The sequence below is a fragment of the Oryctolagus cuniculus genome, chromosome 4 (genome assembly GCF_964237555.1).
Source record: "Oryctolagus cuniculus chromosome 4, mOryCun1.1, whole genome shotgun sequence".
Taxonomy (NCBI): domain Eukaryota; kingdom Metazoa; phylum Chordata; class Mammalia; order Lagomorpha; family Leporidae; genus Oryctolagus; species Oryctolagus cuniculus.
In genome coordinates, this window is record NC_091435.1 from 96286999 (window position 1) to 96307146 (window position 20148).

General features: G+C 44.4%; 1 protein-coding gene across 1 annotated transcript; it reads left to right on the forward strand.

Annotated features, from left to right (window-relative positions):
• The first annotated feature begins 7 nt into the window (after nucleotides 1–7).
• Nucleotides 8–19590, forward strand: DNAJB11 (DnaJ heat shock protein family (Hsp40) member B11). Its single transcript, XM_002716458.5, has 10 exons — nucleotides 8–422; nucleotides 4766–4922; nucleotides 9534–9631; nucleotides 11831–11963; nucleotides 15409–15551; nucleotides 16041–16123; nucleotides 16730–16787; nucleotides 17760–17871; nucleotides 18312–18471; nucleotides 19145–19590. Exons 1-10 carry the CDS (start codon nucleotides 355–357, stop codon nucleotides 19207–19209), a joined length of 1077 nt encoding a protein of 358 aa, XP_002716504.1. The 5' UTR covers nucleotides 8–354; the 3' UTR covers nucleotides 19210–19590.
• The last annotated feature ends 558 nt before the right edge of the window (nucleotides 19591–20148 follow it).

Sequence of the window (20148 nt, forward strand, 5' to 3'; positions counted from 1 at the left end):
CTGACGTCTCCTCTTCTAATTGGCCGGGAGCTGAGGCTGCAGTTCTGAAGCGTAACTGGCTGCGCGCACCGCCTCGGAGGTGAAGTGTACTGTGCTGATTGGCCCTGAGGTGCCGGCCGCGTGTGATGTCCTGGCCAGTGATTGGCTCTCGCTTGCTGGGGGCTTCTCTCGCCGGGACTCGGACTCCCGGGAAGTGGTCTGGCCGGGAGGGGGGCAAGCCAGCTGTCTCTGCGGGCCGAGCGAGAGGGCCCCCGGCGTAAGACGGCCTCACAGGGCCGCGTGGGCTGGTGAGCAGACGCGGCGGCAGAGGAAGCTGTGAGGAGTGCTTGGGCCAGGGTCCGGCGTGGAGGAACCATGGCCCCGCAGAACCTGGGCACCTTCTGCCTGTTGCTGCTGTACTTCATCGGGGCCGTGATCGCCGGGTGAGGAACTGGCACCCGCGGGCCCGGGGTTGGAGCGTCAGCCTTCGCTGGGAAGCGGCAGGGTGGGCACTGAGGGGGCGGTAGGAGAAGCGGCTTTGCCAGATGAGGGAGTGGCGAGAGGGCATCGCCGCGGGACGGCCGTGAGTTGGTAGCGTGGGACAGGCTAATGGGTCGGGGGGAGAGCTGTGCGTGATCCCCGTGAGGGGCTTTAGATCCAAAGGCTCCATAAAGCTAAATTCGCCCGGAGGAGTGGGAGTTGGATGCAGTGCCAAAGACGGCGTTTGGGGGGCGGAGTGAGTTTGAGGGGGAGAAGGGGGCTGTGAGCGGAAGCAGTGTCGCCGGGTGCTAGAGAGGGAAGGGGGCGCCCGGCGGTGACTGCCAGGCAGAGATTTAAGAGGTGAGTCGCTGTGCCCTACTGAACCGAAAAACGGAGCCTGCAAGGAACCACGGGGAGGCTGGCATTAAAGTGAGAGGGTCGTCATGCCGGGCCGAGTGAGCAGAGCAGTGGGAAAGCTGCAGGGGCTGAAGGAATTGGGGTCGAGGAAGCAGACGGATCCGTTGGAGAGCCTTGTAGTTCCCAGCTTCGGAGCCGGTCAGCCTAAGCCGTCCTCATGCCCCGCTGTCTCTCTCCATGGTACATTCTGGAGAAGCTGGCTTGGCTTTTGAGCGGGAAGAGAAGTTCTCCAACAGGTGGTGAACTGGGATTCTAGCCTGCACTTGTGAACTCTGTAACCTCGAAGGACCCAGCTAAGTCCTGGTCTCTAACATGAGAATAATAATGTGCTACCCTTAGGCATGCACTAGGAACAGGTGAGCTCTTGAGGGTCCTCCCAGGCTTTAACAGGACCCTAAAAACCTGGCAACCCAGGAAGTGGTGTGCCAGGGTCGTATTTTGGGATGCAAGGAAGAGCAGACCTCAGTTTCTAGCAATTTAGAGGTTATTCTAAATGGGAAGGTACTACCTGGTAGGACCTTAAGTGCTTCTTAATCTCTTAAAAGATTTTAAAATGACTTTGTTGTCGTTTTTCCTTTTAAACATCTTCAATTTCTGAGAAGTTAACTTCTAGATAGTGCTTTCTGATTTTTTTCCTTAGTATGTTTTTGTTAGTAATTTTTACACTTAAAGTAGCAAGTAAGGTGTTTAATAAAACATCAGTATAAATATTGTTACTAGTGGAGCTTTGAATTTTGGTTATTCATACAGGCAGCTCTTGAGCACTGTAATGTTGTTATAACTACCGTTGCTACTGGTGCTTTAAATCGTCGTTCTTGGTAAGGGCTCCTCCTGACTATAATGTTGGCACTGAGCTATACCAGCCATCTTTTTCCTGCGTTTTTTGAGCTGCCATTTAACCATTTTCATATCAAGTACCTTCTAAGTAAGCCCCATTCATTATACTGTTAGCCCTTTTGCTATGAATTTTAGCATTTCTTTTGTTTGTTTGGTTCTTATCTCAAGAGATGTGAAGTATACATTCTGAGATTAGAGGAAGAACACCCATAATTAAGACTCATGGAATCCCTCTGGGTGATCATTTTAAAAACTAACACATGAAATAATTAAATGATTTTATTTCCTAAAGTGTAATCAAGAACTGTTGAAATTTAAAAAAAAAATTCTGTCATGCATCATCAGGAGCTTGACATCCTGAGCGTTTTTCCCTGGTGTATTTTTAAATTATCATTTAAAAACATGTAGTTATTCACGTGAATGGCAGTGTAAGATTTTCCATCTGCTGGCTCAGTCCTCAAGTGGCCACAGCAGCCCAGGCTGGTCAGGTGGAAACCAGGAGCCTGGAACTCCATCCAGGTTTCCCATGTGGCACTCCGATATGGGATACCAGTTTTGCTCCTGGCAGCTTACTCTGCTGCACCAAAATGGTGGCCCCTAAAATTCTTAGTTGAGAGCGGGCATTTGACTTAGCAGTTAAGAAGGCCCCATCTACCATTGCAGTGCCTGAGTTTAATGTGTGGCTCCAGATCCCAGTTCTAACCTCCCATCAGTGTGGACCCTGGAAGGCAGTAGAGGCTGCCTCAAATTATTATTGAGTCCTTGCCACTCACATGGGAGACTAGGTTGAGTCCCCAGCGCCTAACCGCAGCCCTGCCCCAACTTCAGCTGTTGGCAAGCCTTCAAACAGTGACCCAGCAAATGGAAACACTTGCTCTCTCTCATTCTCTTTCTCCCTCCTTCTCTCAAATACATATTTTAAATAAAACAATAAAATGACTGTTACTGCTAAATCTTTATGGCTGTTGTGAATAACTTTGCCGTCTCTGTTACTGAGAAAATATTTTTAGAGCAAATTTTGATGGCTCAAATGACTGGCAGAAGGAGCAGATGTTTGTGGGCATTTTTTTTTTTTTAATTTGCAACATGATTTTAGGATTTATTTTGTTTGAGAGAGTTACAGAGAGAGAGAGAGAGATCTTCCATCTGCTGGCTCACTCCCCAAATGACAGCAATGGCCAGGGCTGGGCTAAATCAAAGCCAGGAGATTATTCTGGGGCTCCCACATGGGTATAAGGGCCCAACAACTTGGGCCATTTTCTGATGATTTTCCAGGTACATTAGCTGGAAGCTGGATGGGAAGTGGGGCAGCCAGGACTTGAACCAGCACCTTTATGGCTTGCCAGTGTCACAGGCAGTGGCTTTACCCACTGCACCAGAACATCAGCCTCAAGCATTCTTATTTCATTCAAGGAATATTTGTTGGTCTTTTCAATGGGCCAGGTGTGATCCCTGAAAGTTTGTTATACCTTTCCGTTACCACTACTTACAAAGTTCCCCTTTACAATTGATTGGACTCTAGCACAATTCCTAGCAATAATTTCAGTAGATGGCCATCTTTTGTACCACTTCATACCCTATGCGTGTTCACAGCTGCAGAGACATAAAGGTTTCTGTATATAGGCTTTAGCCATGTCTGTAATAAAGGCTTGACTTAGACAAACTGCAGTAACTACTAGGAATAAATGCAAGATTGATAGTCTTTCCCTTTCAGCAAAACACACCATAATTCATGCATCCAGATGAATGTTATTCTCTCTTTAGAGTTATATTTGGATTTAGTGTAACTTCTGTTTTAACCTCTAAAGTTAACTTCAATCACCTTAACAATGCCAAGAGCAATACTTTTAGGACATTTATGTGACATTATTTTTTTGAATAATGAAAATTGGAGGTTATTTGACTTTTAGAAATAGTCAAAAGTCATTTGGAACCAAAATAGGGGTAAAAGGGAGAGTTAATTTGATATATGGTTATCATCCCAATACAATGTCTGACCATAAAATAAAAAATTGGTTTTTTGTCTGAAATTTTTTTAAATAAAAAGATTTATTTATTTATTTGGAAGTCAGAGTTAAACAGAAAAGGAGAGGCAGAGAGAGAGGTCTTCTATCCACTGGTTCATTCCCCAATTGACCACAACAGCTAGAGCTGTGCTGATCCGAAGCCAGGAGCTTCTTCCAGGTCTCTCACATGAGTGCAGGAGCCCAAGGACTTGGGCCATCTTCTACTGCTTTCTCAGGCCATAGCAGAGAGCTGGATTGGAAGTGGAGCAGCCAGGACTCGAACCTGCGCCCATAAGGGATGCCAGCACTACAGGTGGCAGCTTTACCCACTATACCACAGCGCTGGCCCCACTCTTGTCTGAATTTCTAAAAGGGGAGTACCGCAAGTGTTTCAGATAATCTAACATTGTCCAAAAAGTCCATAGCCTACCATTGTGATCCTTTCAAAATGTAAGACTCCTTACACGTTCTGATGTGTTCTATTTTAATCATTCTTTTTGTGTATAGAGTATGTGTGTGTCACATATACCTTCAATTTTGTACTTTGCTCAGAAACAAACCTAAATGTAATGGGAGTGGGTGCAGGGAGAAGCTGTTCACTTTTGAAAACTGTAAGGAATAGGGACCACCATTTAGCCTAATGGTAAAAATGCCCACATCCCACATCTGAGTACCTGGGTTCGATTCCCAGCTGCAATTCCTGGCTCCAGCTTCTTGCCACTGCTAACCCTGGGAGGCAACAGTGATGGCTCAGTTGAATTCTTGCCACCCATGTGGGAGACTCGGATTGCAATCCCGGCTCCTGGCTTAGCTGTGACTCAGCCCAGCCATTGTGGGCATTTAGGGAGTGAACCAACAAATGGGAGCGTGTTCTCTCTCTCTCTCTCTCTCTTTCTCTGCCTCTCAAATAAACAAATAAAAATATTTTAAAAATAAGACAATAAGTCTGTGATGGATTAAAAATTAATTTAAAAATTGGAGAATAATTTTTAAAAGTACAAGTGTAAGACATAACTCTTTAATGAAATACTCTCCACCCTTCTCAGGCGTGATTTCTATAAGATTTTGGGGGTACCTCGAAGTGCCTCAATAAAGGATATTAAGAAGGCCTATAGGAAACTAGCCCTGCAGCTTCATCCTGATCGGAACCCTGATGATCCACGAGCCCAGGAGAAATTCCAGGATCTGGGTGCTGCTTATGAGGTAAGTCAGGAAAAAAGATAAATAGCACATAGCAGAGAAACACTCTCTTTCGGTCACTTCTGGTTTTAAAAATAAGCAATAGATGAAAGTGATATTTGATGCTACTTTTAGTAGATTTTACACTCATGTTAGTGGATACCATCTCCTGCCTTTTTCATGTTATTTATTTTAATAAGGAGAATAATGTTTAAAAATAATGAATAAATGTGAGTAAAATTGAGATATTGATAAGTAGACTAACTGATCTATTGATCAATGAATTGGGAGCTAGAGCCAGATTGAAACAACTCTTATGTGAGAGTTGCAAATGCCCATGCCCATTTGAACCAGAAGGACGTAACGCAGGGCAGGGGTAAGATGACACAGGACAATGGATGGTCTGCGTCCTTGGGAACAGTGAGGATTGATGAGGACTAACTAAAGCCTTTTTGTCCCATTTCAAGGGAGTAGAAGTTACTCAGCCCAGCTAGTTTTTGCCATATATACATGCAAACACTGTTGCCAGATCTAATTTTATAAAAGAAATCATACATACAGGTTTTTGTATAAATTCTCCAGATTGTAAAAATTTTGGCAGCTTGATCAATTCCTTTTTTTTTTTTTTTTTTAAGATTCATTCTTTGAAAAGCAAAGTGACAGTGAGTAGAGACAGAGAGAAATCTTGCATATGCTGGTTCACTCCAAAATGGCTGCAACAGCCAGGACTGGTCCAAGCTGAAGCCAGAAACCAGGAACTACATCCCAGTCTCCCCAACAGGTGGTAGGGGCCAAGGTACTTGGACTGTCACCTGCTGTTGTCCCAGACACATTAGCAGGGAATTGGATCAGAAATGAAGCAGCTGGGACTCAAAACAGGCGCTCTGTTGTAGGATGCAGGTATTGAAGGTGGTGGCTTGCCACTGCACAATGCCAGCCCCTAAATTTCTTTCTTATGCAGATCGAATAAAATGCAGTCATAGTTTGACTTTTCAACCTCTAATCTAGAGGTCAAAACATTTTCATGTGTTTCATCTTATTTAATCATCACTAGAACACCGTGAAATATAGTAGAGCTGGGTCTACTTTCATTCTTGTTTTTTAAAAAAAAGCCACACAAGGGGTTGGTGCTGTGGCGCAGTGGGTTAATGCCCTGCTCTGAAGCGCCAGTTGGAGACCTGGCTACTCCACTTCCGATCCAGCTCTCTGCTATGGCCCAGGAAGGCAGTGGAGGATGGCCCAACACCTTGGGCCCCTGTACCCATGAGGGAGACCTGGAGGAAGCTCCTGGCTCCTGGCTTCGGATCAGCACAGCTCCAGCCATTTTGGCCAATTGGGGAGTGAACCATCGGATGGAAGACCTCTCTGTCTCTCTGCCGCTCCTCTCTCTGTGTAACTCTGACTTTCAAATAAATAAATCTTTTTATTTATTTATTTATTTATTTTTATATTTTGACAGGCAGAGTGGACAGTGAGAGAGAGAGACAGAGAGAAAGGTCTTCCTTTGCTGTTGGTTCACCCTCCAATGGCCGCCGCGGCCTGCGCACCGCGCTGATCCGAAGGCAGGAGCCAGGTGCTTCTCCTGGTCTCCCACGTGGGTGCAGGGCCCAAGGACTTGGGCCATCCTCCACTGCACTCCCTGGCCACAGCAGAGAGCTGGCCTGGAAGAGGGGCAACCGGGACAGAATCCAGCACCCCAACCGGGACTAGAACCCGGGTTGCCAGCGCCGCAGGCGGAGGATTAGCCTAGTGAGCCGCGGCACCGGCCCAAATAAATAAATCTTTAAAAAAGTCACACAGAAAAATTAACTCCAGATGTCATCAAGCTAAAACTCTTTTTTTTTTTTTTTTTTGTCAGGCAGAGTTAGACAGTGAGAGAAAGAGAGAAAGGTCTTCCTTCCGTTGGTTCACCCCCCAAATGGCCGCTATGGCCGGCGCACTGCGCCAAACCGAAGCCACGAGCCAGGTGCTTCCTCCTGTTCCTCCATGTGGGTGCAGGGCCTGAGCACTTGGGCCATCCTCCACTGCCTTCCTGGGCCACAGCAGAGAGCTGGACTGGAAGAGGAGCAACCGGGACAGAATCTGGCACCCCAACCAGGACTAGAACCCAGGGTGCCGGCACCCTGGGCAGTGGATTAGCCTAGTGAGCCTTGGTGCCGGCCAAGCTAAAACTCTTGAATTCAAGTTGAAATTCCTTCATACTGAGAAAGCTGAAAGCAAATCTCCCCCGAATATTTCAGTAGTACAAAGAACTCAAAAGGAAGGAATCCTGGGCTTGGTATTGTGGTAGGCCCAGATGGAGTTCCTCTCTTGTGGCTTTGACCTGGCCTAGGCTATTTGGGGAGTAAACTGACAGATGGAAGATCTTTCTCTTTCCCTGTCTCCCTCTCTCTGCCATTCTGCTTTTCAAATAAATACATACATCTTAAAAAAGAAGAAGGAATCCTAAGCCCTCTTCAGAGATGGGGAACCTTTTTTCTGCAAAGGGCCATTTGGATATTTATAACAACATTCACGGGCCATATAAAACCATCAGCTTAAAAATGAGCCTGCCATAGATTTATTTGAATTTATTGAATTTGGTCTGGTGGGATCAGACCAAATGATTTCACTAACTTTACACAGCCTACAGGCTGGTCATCCCCTACCCCTATATGAAAGGAACTGCTGAACTGAAGCAATGACTAACACCCAGGTGAGCCCTGGAGCTGCTGGAGTCTTCCTTCATACCCTCAGGGATCTTTTAGGACACAAGTTCTTAACTCGGGGCCCCTGAATACACTGAAGAGGGTTGATGGCCCGGGTACTGTGTACTGTTTTATTTCTTGTTGATTATACGGATTCCATATTTTGTGCTGTATTTCTCATGAATATTCTGTTGTTTGGTAGGAACCAAGCACTCAAATATTTTCTAGGGAAGCTGAGTTAGCTTGCTGTCTGAAGAATCTACTATATTCTTTATCCCTGACCCCCAATGATCATAGATCATTGATGAAATTGCAGTTTATTAACTGTAACAACCTTTCATGTCCCTAGTTCAAATTTTATTTATTTTTTTTTATTTTATTTTTTGACAGGCAGAGTGGACAGTGAGAGTGAGAGAGAGAGACAGAGAGAAAGGTCTTCCTTTGCCATTGGTTCACCCTCCAATGGCCACCGCAGCTGGCGCACTGCGCTGATCCAATGGCAGGAGCCAGGTACTTATCCTGGTCTCCCATGGGGTGCAGGGCCCAAGCACTTGGGCCATCCTCCACTGCACTCCCTGGCCACAGCAGAGAGCTGGCCTGGAAGAGGGGCAACCGGGAAAGAATCCGGCGCCCCGACCGGGACTAGAACCCGGTGTGCCAGCGCCGCAAGGTGAAGGATTAGCCTAGTGAGCCGCGGCACCGGCCACATGTGGGTTTAAAATAACTTTCCCAAGGCTGGTGCTGTAGCATAGTAGGTAAAGCCGTCACCTGCAGTGCTGGCATCTCATGGACACTGGTTCGAGTTCCAGCTGCTCCTATCCCAATCCAGCTCTCTACTGTGGCCTGGGAAAGCAGTAGATGTTCCAAGTCCTTAGGCCCCTACATCCATGTGGGAGACCCAGAAGAAACTCCTGGTTCCTGGCTTTGGATTGGCCCAGTTGCAGCCATTGTGGCCAATTGGGAGTGAACCAGTGGATGGAAGACCTCTCTCTCTGCCTCTCCTTCTCTCTCTGTGTAACTCTGACTTTCAAATAAATAAATAAATCTTCAAAAAATAACTTTCCCTTCAGCCTTTTATCTAAATAAAAGTTTATGTATATTAAAGAAAGATTTAAAAATTTTTATTTTCAAAGGTATATATGTGCAAATTTTAAAGAGTATGGAAACTTCCTTTGTTTATACATTCTTTAGTATCATAGAAATAGTAGACTCAATGCAAAGGCTTCTAGCCATCAATGTGAATATAGTTTTCTAAAACCATTAAAACTTAGAAAATTCTTCTTCCACAGTGAAACTGACCTTGAGCAACTTTCAAAGAGCAGTGTCCCTTACTCATCTCTCTCTGGTTCAGCCTTAAGATATTGTAAATTTAATATACGTGAAAAAGGCAGATAACATTCTTTGAAAATGGGTTTCTACATATACCAGAATGTGGAAATACAGAATATAGACCTGCTCTGGAAGGCCTGGCATCTGACTCGATGTGCCAGTCCCCTCACATGTGTGGGGGGTTGTGGATGGTGTGGACATGTGGGATCTGTTCTGATTTATTGCTCTGTCACTGGTGACAATCTGTCATGGGCGTGCTGGTTAACAGCCTAAGCACTGGATTCAAACTGCATGGGAAGAGGGATCCATCTACCTGTTTCCACCTGGACTTTCACAGCCACATCCCTAATCTCAGATATAATTGTTGAGTGAGTCTGAGGTTTGATAATATGAAACTAAAAACATGAATCGGATAATGTGGAATGGACAATATATCAATAATTTAGTCTGTTAGGGAAAATAATGTATAATTAGGCTTTAATAGCATGCATAATGAAAACTACATTTCCCTAAAATCTTAGTTACAGTGTCAGAGTCAAACAAAAAACATGAATGTGAACGAACCTTAGCTGAATATTAACAACTCATGATCTTTTCTTCTGCCGGCTTTTATCCCCAGGTTCTGTCAGACAGTGAGAAACGGAAACAGTATGACACCTATGGTGAGGAAGGACTAAAAGATGGTCATCAGAGCTCCCATGGAGACATATTTTCACAGTGAGTGATTTGCCCATTTGCCAAGCATTCGTGTCTGAGAGTGGATCACTTAGTTTATTAAAAAAAGTTATCCGTACTCCCTAGTTCAAAAGCTTTTGAAGATCAGTTATCATCCCCCTTGGGGGAAGACAGTTGTTTCACAAACTTGAGGAAGAGAGATGGCACCAAGAAGGCTGTCCATATAGCTAACCATATCAGTTAAATCAACCCTGACAGTTTTGGGTGATAGATGCCAGAAACCAGTCCATCATCACCTGTTTGCTAGCTTGGAGTCTCTGAACATTAAGCAAAATTTTTCTCATAAGCAGAAAGAAAAAAAGAAAACATTCCCACTGCCATACCCAGAGCTGCCTTTTTCCTGTCAACCAGAAGGGGACGCTGATGATAACAAGCATTGTGGGAAGGAATTAGGGTAGAGGTTGCTCATTTCCTGGCGTGCACACGTTTCTGGGAGTCCTGATGGCTGGAATAATAAACACTTCTCCTAACCGCTTTTTAAACTCTGATTTGTTTGATGATGCCTGTACCAGGAGATCCTAATCTTGGGTTTCAGATCTGAAGTTATAAAAAAAGATGTTTGAATTTGCATTTTTATGGAGAGAAATTTCATTGCTTTCTTCAGATTCTCAAAGGGTTCTGTGAAACTTTCTAAAAGAAGTAAGATCCTTGTTGCATACACTAGCTTCTCCCATTTAGTATTTGGGGAGGACAGTAGATTTTAGGACTGATAAAGATGTGTATGTCTAAGAAATGTGACTAGGATGACTTTCTCTCCACCAGGACTGACATGATTGTTGTGTCCTACTAAGCAAGTGCTTGTTCCCATTGGCTATTCATAGTGGTACCAAGGGATGCCAGAAAGAAAAAACTACTCCTGCCACCACCACCCTGGCCGCCCTCCTCGCTGTCTAAGGTTTAGGGACTCTATTCACCAGGGTTGGTTGGTGAAGAAAGGGGCTATATAGTCGTCATCTTCACTGTGCTAATATCTGAAACTTCTGTATAACAACCTGTATTGGTCAGTTTTTTGTTAGTGTAACAAAAAATGTGAGGCAACCTAACTTTATAAAGAAGATTTATTTTGGCTACTGTTCTGGAGGTTCACAGTCTGAGCGCAAGCTGTCCCCATTGGTTCAGCCTCCCATGATGGTGCTCTTACATTTGGAGCTCAGGACTCAGTGGCAGGAAGCCTGTGTATCTGTCACGTTGGTGTGGTATTTTTTTTTTTTTAATATTTATTTATTTGAAAGGTAGAGTTATAGAGAGGCAGAGGCAGAGAGAGAGGTCTTCCATCCGCTGGTTCACTCCCCAAATGGCCATAATGGCTGGAGCTGGGCTGATCCGAAGCCAGAAGCCGGTAGCATCTTCCAGGTCTCCCACATGGGTGCAGGGGCTCAAGCACTTGGACCATCTTCCACTGCTTTCCCAGGGGCATTAGCAGGGAGCTGGATCAGACGTGGAGCAGCTGGATCTTGAACCGGCACCCATATGGGATGCCAGCACTGCAGGTGGCAGTTTTATCTGCTGTGCCCTCGGCACCAGCCCCTGTGTGGTCTCACAAAGTCACCAGGGTTTAATCATGAGGGCTCTACTGTAATGACCCAACTCAGTCACTTCCCAAAGGTCCCACCTCTGAACACCACAACTGGTATATTAACATAAGACTTGAGGGACTCAACCCCTAAGCACAGGGGGATAAATATTCAAACCATACCAACACCAAAAATTAACATTAAGATTAGAGCACCTGTACAACTAAAGTTCACTGTATCAATCTCAAAGTGGTACATTTGTTACTTAGAAAAATTAATTTTGATCTTATAAAGAGGTCAGAACTTTCTTTTCCTCAAGGACTACAATTTTACTAAGAGTGATAATTTTTAAGCTTATTTAACTGCATACCCAAGATTTAATGAGTACTTAGTACTAGTAATTATTTCATCAATGGAGTTCAGCATTGAATTCATTGACAGTGTATGCTGTACCATGTGCATGGGCCAGATTGTATTAAAACCTAAGTTTTTTTGTGGTGAGGAGGGCATTGAAGCTGATATTGTGTAAATTAAAAATTGTATGACTGCAGTGTTTTGAAAATGTTGAACATTTTACATTGGTAGGAAACAAAATGTGAAGAAGCCTGAATAATTTCAAGACGTAAACTCTGAGTACTTTTCCTGATGATTTCACATTTTTCTCTAGCTTCTTTGGAGATTTTGGTTTCATGTTTGGAGGAACCCCTCGTCAACAAGACAGAAATATTCCAAGAGGAAGCGATATTATTGTAGATCTAGAAGTCACTTTGGAAGAAGTATATGCAGGAAATTTTGTGGAAGTAAGTTCATTATGACTCCCATAACTCGTTTTTTACTGAATCTAATAAGTTTCTATATACCTTCTCTGTCTTTTTTTAAACTTATTTTTAAAGATTTATTTATTTATTTGAAAAGCAGAAGCAGAGAGAGAGAAAGAGGTCTTCTGTCTGCTGATTCACTCCCCAAATAATCACAACAGCCAGAGCTGGGCCAATCCAAAGCCTGGAGCTTCATCCAGGTCTCCCACACGGGTGCAGGGGCCCAGGGGCTTTGGCCATCTTCCACTGCTTTCCCAGGCCATAGCAGAGAGCTGGATTGGAAGTAGAGCAGCTGGGACTCGAACTGTTGCCCATATGAAATGCCAGCACTGTAGGCAGCAGCTTTACCCACTACGCCACAGTGCTGGCCCCTATGTTCTCTGTCTTGTAAAAGGTGAAGAAGAGTGATCAGATGCCCAGAATTGAGTTAATCATAATCCTTGGATCATGATACACTGTTATCATTGTTTAACAACTCACAACCAAGACCAAAAACTAAACCGAGATCCATGACTTAATCGCCCTACATGCTGTTTTCTTATCCTGTTCCTTTTCCTCTCTTCTGACATAATTGCTATCCTGAATTTTGTCCTTATTCTTGTTTGTTCTATTATATATATATGTATTTTATATATGTATATATATACACACACACACATACATGCATGCTTGAGTAATACCATTTTGGTTTTTATTTTGTCGAAGAGGGATGCCATTCATTATCTTCTGGGCCTGGCTCTATTATTTCTTACTGTTTCATGTTGTTTTTGTCTTCCTTACCTCCTTATGCATTGTCATGCTTGTTTAGGTTCTTGATCTGTTTTCTCTAGTACATGTGCTTAAAATATATGTGTAACCCAGTTTATTGTCTTGGGGGACAGGGTTTAGTTATTCTGGCCTTTGAGCTCATTCCCATATGGACATCAACAGTATCTTTCCCTGTAGAGCATGTTGGGGTGAGTCTTTGCTCAGTGGTTTTGACTGTGTTGTGTCTGTCTGTCCTTGCAGTATTTTGTTTGGTGTCTAGGGTTTTCTGTGGAGTGGTGCAAATAGTACTTGTCCCAAAGCAGTTCGGAAGAGGCCAATGCAGAACTCCAACTGCTTTTTGCTAGTATCGTCTTGCTGCCCTGACTGGGGTGTAGGCACTACCCGACCCACATACTAACTCTGGGATGTTCTCGTGACATCTCTGTGACTGTTTCCTGGAACCTGTGTTTCCTTGTAGTTTTTCTAGGATTTTGGAAGAGCTGGCAGCCTAGTTTCTGTGCCATCTTGACAAGGAACATCTTCTTAGTTGTGACTGTTGCTCTGAACATTTGAAAGAGAGCTAGCTAGTCAAAGAAGATGTGACTGGCTCGTAATACTGTTGTTCAGACCGCAGGATAGAAGAAAGGGGCATTACAATTTCTTAGGTCTTCTCCACACATTGAAGAGGTTGTTTAGGTAGGAGAAACAGTGGAGCCTAATTAACTTCCACCTTCCTTTCCTAACCTGCTGTTCTTCAGTTTTTGTTAATACACAAAATACAAAAATAGTTCAGAAAGTTGTGGAGGGGTGGATGTTTGGCCTAGTGGTTAAGACACTCATGTCCCATAAAGCAGTACCTGAGTTGGAGCCCCAGCTCTTTGCCTAATTCCAGCTTCTTCCTGATGCAGACTCTGGGAGGCAGCAGTGATGGCTCAGGTAGTTCCTGCCACCCACATGAAAGGCCGCTCCTGTCTTCAGCTTGGCCCAGTTCTGGCCACTGTGGGGAGTGAACCAGTGGATGGGACCTCTCTCTTCTGTCTCTATCACCATCTTCCTCCCTTTCTCTAGCTCTTTGTCTCTCTGTCTGCTTCTCAAAGAAAAAAAATTAAAAGTTCCTGAAAAATTGTATGAAAAGATAAGTGTATTCTGGTATAAAATATTTTAAAGCCATCCATCCATACAAAAGGTCTTAAAAAGTTCATGGAGAATTTATATTATGAAAAAAGCTATGCTTGAATTTAAAAATTTTTTTTCAGCAAAAAACTTAACTTTTAGTTCCATTTTTCCCTGGACTTTTTAAAATACCCATGTATATTACTTTTTACAGTGAATGCCCCCCCCCCCTTTGTAATATAATCATGGGAAAAATGTGAATGCCCTTACTATTTAAAAATGTTTTAAGAAACGATTACCTTAAGAGATAGGGTATGATTAGAAGCATGGACTTTGCAAGTAGTCTGCTTTGTTTGGAACTGTGGTCCTGCCATGTATTAGTTATGTGACCTTGGACCTGCCACCTGGTCTGTAAAATGGAGATAACAGTACCTACCTCACAAGGTTGCCGTGAAGATTAGGTGAATATGTAAAAGTTTTTAGAGCATTGCTTGGTATGTAATAAGTGCTGTAAAGTATTTGCTCTAATTCCTATCATTGTTAGGCTTTATTCTGCTGACCCGGGCTTTCATACACTGGTAATCCTTAAGGGACTGCTCCAAGCATTGGTGTCATGCTGCTGCGTGAGTATGCGTGCACCTCGTGATTAGGTGTTTGACTAATTAAACAGGCAAAAACAGGGATGTACTTCTTCACATATATATCTTTTTTTAAAAAAATTATTATTTGAAAGGCAGAGTTATAGAGAGGCAGAGAGAGAGAAAGATGTCTTCCATCTGCTGGTTTACCCCCTAAATGGCTGCAATGGCTGGAGTTGGGCCCATCCGAGCCAGGAGCCAGGAGCTTCTGGGTCTCCCACGCAGGTGCAGGGGCCCAAGGGCTTGGGCCATCTTCTACTGCTTTCCCAGGCCATATCAGAGAGCTGGATGGGAAATGGAGCAGCCGGGACTCAAACTGGTGCCCATATGGGATTCCAACCCTGCAGGCGGCAGCTTTATCCACTATGCCACAGCATTAGCCCCTATATTAATTTCACACACCTCGAGAGATCAGAGTGTTTGATTGCAGTCAGCTACAAAGAGATGGCAGCTATGTGTTTGCTATGTGTTAAGGTATCTGAATGGAGATAGCACTGGAAAACAGGCCAGGGTCGGGTTACCTAGAACAAGGAGCTGTCTTCATTGGGATCAGACGGCAGCCGCACACCAGCCCTGAAGGCTGTGGTTGTTCTTCAGGGGTTGTGCTTTACAAGGCCTCGATTTCAGCAGATGTAATTCTGTAACTACCGCAGTCGGGCTCACAAGTGCTGACATTATAAACCTTACTCTGGGTCTCTTCTTCCCTACTCCGCTCTCTCTTTACCTCTCAAACTTCAGAATTTGAGTCATTTAAATATGTGTTTGCCTCATTCCTGTTTGTGCTCCCCAGGGAGTCCTGTGAGCTCTTGGTCTCTCTGAGGGATGGCTTGTCTGGGAAGGGGCAGCTCCAGGTCCAGCCAGTGGCCAGAGCCCTGGTTGGCTGAGGTCCCCAAAGACAGTGAAGCTGATGTTGTTTATGCACTTCTTAGGTAGTTAGAAACAAACCTGTGGCAAGGCAGGCTCCCGGCAAACGGAAGTGCAACTGTCGGCAAGAGATGCGGACCACCCAGCTGGGCCCAGGGCGCTTCCAGATGACCCAGGAGGTGGTCTGCGATGAGTGCCCTAACGTCAAGTAAGTGAAGCATCTTCTTGGTTCCGCCAAGAAACACTCGAGTAATCGCTTTTGTCTAATGAGGCGTCAGTGGTCCATCCCCAGCTCTTCCTCCCTCCCCTTACCATGTTCTACCGAAGGATAGAGCAGGAATGGACATTTTAACTTTTTCCAGAAGTGTTTCTTCAGAATATGCGTATCTTTAATGTTTCTGAAACAGTAAGCAGTGCTGTCTATGTCTGAGTAGACTTACCAAGTGCTGAGGTTTCATTTTCTTCCTGCTTGCATAGCAGAGCAGTCTTATGTGTTTGTGTACTATATAGTAGTTCTGCCCTAAGTTTGGACATTTAGAAGGTGTAAGTGGATTTCAGAGGTCTTTGCAGAGGAGAGGTACACTGTAGTCTTCCAAGAAAAAGTCCTGATAACATAGATAACACTTTAATTATCTGTATCTTGGGTTTTCATTTGTATCTTCATTTTGTTTTTCTTCTTAAATTCTCTTTGTCTTAGACTAGTGAATGAAGAACGAACTCTGGAAGTAGAAATAGAACCTGGAGTGAGAGATGGCATGGAGTACCCCTTTATTGGAGAAGGTGGGATATTGATACTGATGTTTTATGATCATAACTTTCTGCTCTCCACTTACGAATATTTGTCTCACCCCATATCCTAATGGCCTCGTAGTGAATGCATATAAAATTCACCACACATGGAGAATCTTTTCTGACCATCACGGTTAGTCACCTGAGGCGGTGTCATTACTATTTGTCCTTCAAATATCATGCCCAAAAGTTACTATCAGGTGGCCTCAATTTCACCAGAATTTAAAGTGTCCAGACCTTTATGGATTAATTTTAACTTGACAGTGAAAGAAGATTCGCTGCCAGACTGTACCTTTGGGCTCAAATTTAAAACTCTAAAAGGATAAAAGCTTTCAGACTTCAGGTTCAGGGCATCAATGAATCATTCTTTGTTTGAGAAATAGGTCAAGTTATTTATTACCATGCCTGAGGCACAAAGTGATCTTATCTTCACTAGTAATCTGAAACGCTGTAACCAGGCAGAGACACTTCCTTCACAGATAAACTTGACAGAATCAATGCCAAGGTGGTGGCTTAAAAGAATTCTCTCAGCTGCCAAATAGATTTGTGGTATTCGACTTGTGTGACTTACGGTATGCTGTCATCTGTTCTGACTAGGCGAGCCTCATGTGGACGGGGAGCCTGGAGACTTACGGTTCCGAATCAAGGTTGTCAAGTAAGTGACCTAGTTCCAGAGGCTTCTCTAGCCCCTGCTTTCCGCAGGCATCAGAGCATCCAGTGTTCTTCTCTGTTCCGTGCCCTGAACTAGTCTTTGTAACTCTTGAACAGTACTGAAAATGTGGGGTTGGACCCCAGGATTGAGCCCCCTTTATTATTTACTTAGGACTTACAAGTCCAAAAGATGTCTTAAGGAAAAAAATTGATAGAACAAGTAAGGACTTGTAAAAGAGAAGCAAACAAGAATAAAAGTCAAGGAGAACTGAAATTTTAGCTGAGGATCTCTGGCACCGTGAAAGAATGGGGGACTTTTCCCTAAGCACAAAGTACTGCTTCCTGGGCCTCGGGCTTTCTTGTTTATCCTCTCTTGTTACCACCTTGGAAATCAGTGAAGCCTCTGATCTAAAGATCTGCTGGAACAGGGTTCCCGCTGGCATCTGGAGGAACGGCCTTCCACTGCCTGAGACCTGTCCCTCACCACTGTCCTTAGTCCCTGTGATCTCCCCCAGCCTTCCTTCCCGACCTTGTCTTTCTCATCACTTCCCAGAGACACTGGCCCATGCGCTGCTCCTGGAATAAGCCTGGTAACTTCTCAAGTCCTTGGCTCTGCAGAATTTCCCTCACCTTGCACACACCTCATCTGCCTCTCGAGGCAGCTCAGAAACCACCACAGCCACCATTCCTGTTGCCCATCCCCCAGCCGCCACTGCCAGGAGTTGTCACTCTCTCTTTTCCATTTTCTAATGACAGTCCTTCCAGTTGTACGCTTTGGCTTCTGATTGAGAGCACCTAACTGTAGCGTCTGATATGTGACTTCATTGTCTTGCTTAATACTACACAAAGGCATCTCCAATAAATGCTTATTGTTTGAGAGAGCAATGTTTATCTTTCTCTAAGACGTTTCTAACAACTTGTTCAGTGTTCCTGGAGAAAAAAATGGAAGTTAATCATTTTTACCTTGTGTTTTTAGGCACCCGATATTTGAAAGGAGAGGAGACGATTTGTACACAAATGTGACAGTCTCACTGGTCGAGTCTCTGGTCGGCTTTGAGATGGATATCACTCACTTGGATGGTCACAAGGTAAATGGACCAACCTTCCCGTTTTCTATTCTTGCAAAGCCTCCCCTGGGTGGCTCTTGAGATGCTTTTGGCCATTTCAGTTATTTAGAACCACAGGGAACCCTTTGATGCTTTTGCTCTGCCTTCCTGCCTTAGGTCACTGCTGCCCGCCAAGCAGCGACAGCCACAGGCCTTCAGCTGTTCTGCGTTGGTGGCACAGCCTTTGGTAGTCTTGTCCTTACGGTTTCCATTGGCGAAAGTGTGACTTCTTGTTCATGTGTTGATTTTTTCTTTGTCTTTTTTAAAACCTTCTTTCTTTGACTCTCATGTCCTGTTTCACTTGTCCCTTCATTCTGTCTTTGCTGAGCTGTGACACTAGTCTGTGCACAAGCGCCCGCTAGAAGCTGTGTGATATATCCCAAGTGGACCCGTCCTCCTCAAGTCTCCCTTTTGCTTTCCAGGTGCATATTTCCCGGGATAAGGTCACCAGGCCAGGAGCCAAACTGTGGAAGAAAGGGGAAGGCCTTCCCAACTTCGACAACAACAACATCAAGGGCTCTTTGATAATCACTTTTGATGTAGATTTTCCAAAAGAACAGTTAACACAGGAAACCAGAGAAGGTACGGGGTGTAATGAGTGCGCGTGTGTGTATGAGAATAAGGTGGCCATAAACCCTGCAGGGACGTGAGACATCAACCATTAGCACTAACGGAACACAAGAATAGGAATGGACTTGACCGTCTTTGTAAAGGCAGTGTTTAAAATCTCCTGTTGCTGTGTTACAAAGGCCGTGTAAACTAGACTTGGAAACCTAGGAAGTGGTATGGTGCATGGGGGGAGACAGAATCACTTGTAACAAACGAGGTGGACCCAACTTAAAGCGAAGATGAGCTACAGAGCAGCTGCGTGAGAGCCATGGGGGAGATGCCTGTGAGGACTGGTTGAAAAGAGGGCCCAACTGGGGAACTTAAATAGTGAAAGAAAGGAGTGTGGTAAACGCTGAAAAGAGAACAAGGAAGAAGCAGTGGAAGACTTAGCTGAAGAGTTTTCTCTCTTTGATCCCACAGGCTTTGTGGCTTTGTGGGCCAGAGACACAGAAAGCCACAGGGACCTGTGGGTCACACGGGAATGTGTGGGATAGCCCATGAAGTTGGAGACTGGTAGTTTTTGTTTGTTTAATTCAGATCCATGGTTGTCAGAAGGTCCTTTGTGAGTCTCTTCATAAACATGTTCTCCAAATGCCACAGAAGGCACATGTTTTCTAATGTGGTCATTTGTCCATTCTTTCTTCAGGTATCAAACAGCTACTGAAACAAGCATCGGTGCAGAAGGTATATAACGGACTCCAAGGATATTAAGAGTGAATAAAATTGGACTTTGTTAAAAATAAGTGAATCAGCGATATTTATTATCAGCGGGGTTTTTTTGTGTGTGTTTATTTGCATTATACAAGTTTGTCCTAATTTTTTTTCTAATGATCATCATGAAATGAATAAGAGGGTATAAGAAATTTGTCCGTTTGCATTCAGACAAGAATGACCAGCATAAGGTTTACTAATACCTCTCCCTTTGGGGATTTGACGTCTGGTGCTGCCGCCTGAGTTTCAAGAATTAAAGCTGCAAGAGGACCCTAGAAACAAAAGAAACTCAATATAGAGGGTTGGAGTTCACTGTTAGCGATTCCATTTAAAATGCCAACTGGAGAAGTCTGTTTTTAAATACATGTTATTGTTATTTTTTTCTTGACTCCTGTTTTTTCTCCTGTGAGTTGGGTTTTCCTCCTCCCGTCAAGCAGGCTGGATGCACAGCATACAAAAGAATGGTAAAGATCCAACCCCCATACAAGTCAACACACATGGCGTCTTCTGCAGAGGAGCTGGAGGAAACCGAATAGAAATTGGGGTACACAAGGGGCCGGCGCTGTGGCGCAGCGGGGAAAGCTGCCGCCTGCGATGCCCATATCCCATGTGGGCGTTGGTTTGCATCCCAGCTGCTCCACTTCTTATCTGGTTCCCTGCTAATGGCCTGGGAAAGCAGTAGAAGATGGCCCAAGCACTTGGGCCCATGCTACCCACATGGGAGACCTGGAAGAAGCTCCTGGCTCCTGGCTTTGGCCTGACTCAGCCCTGGCCATTGTGGCTGTCTGGGGAGTAAACCAGTGGATGGAAGATCTGTCTCTCTTTGTCTTCCTCTCTCTATGTAACTCTGACTTTCAAATAAATAAATAAATCTTTTTAAAAATGAAATTGGGATATAGGATTCAAGGTTATACAAAGATCTGATTGTCCTTGAGAAAA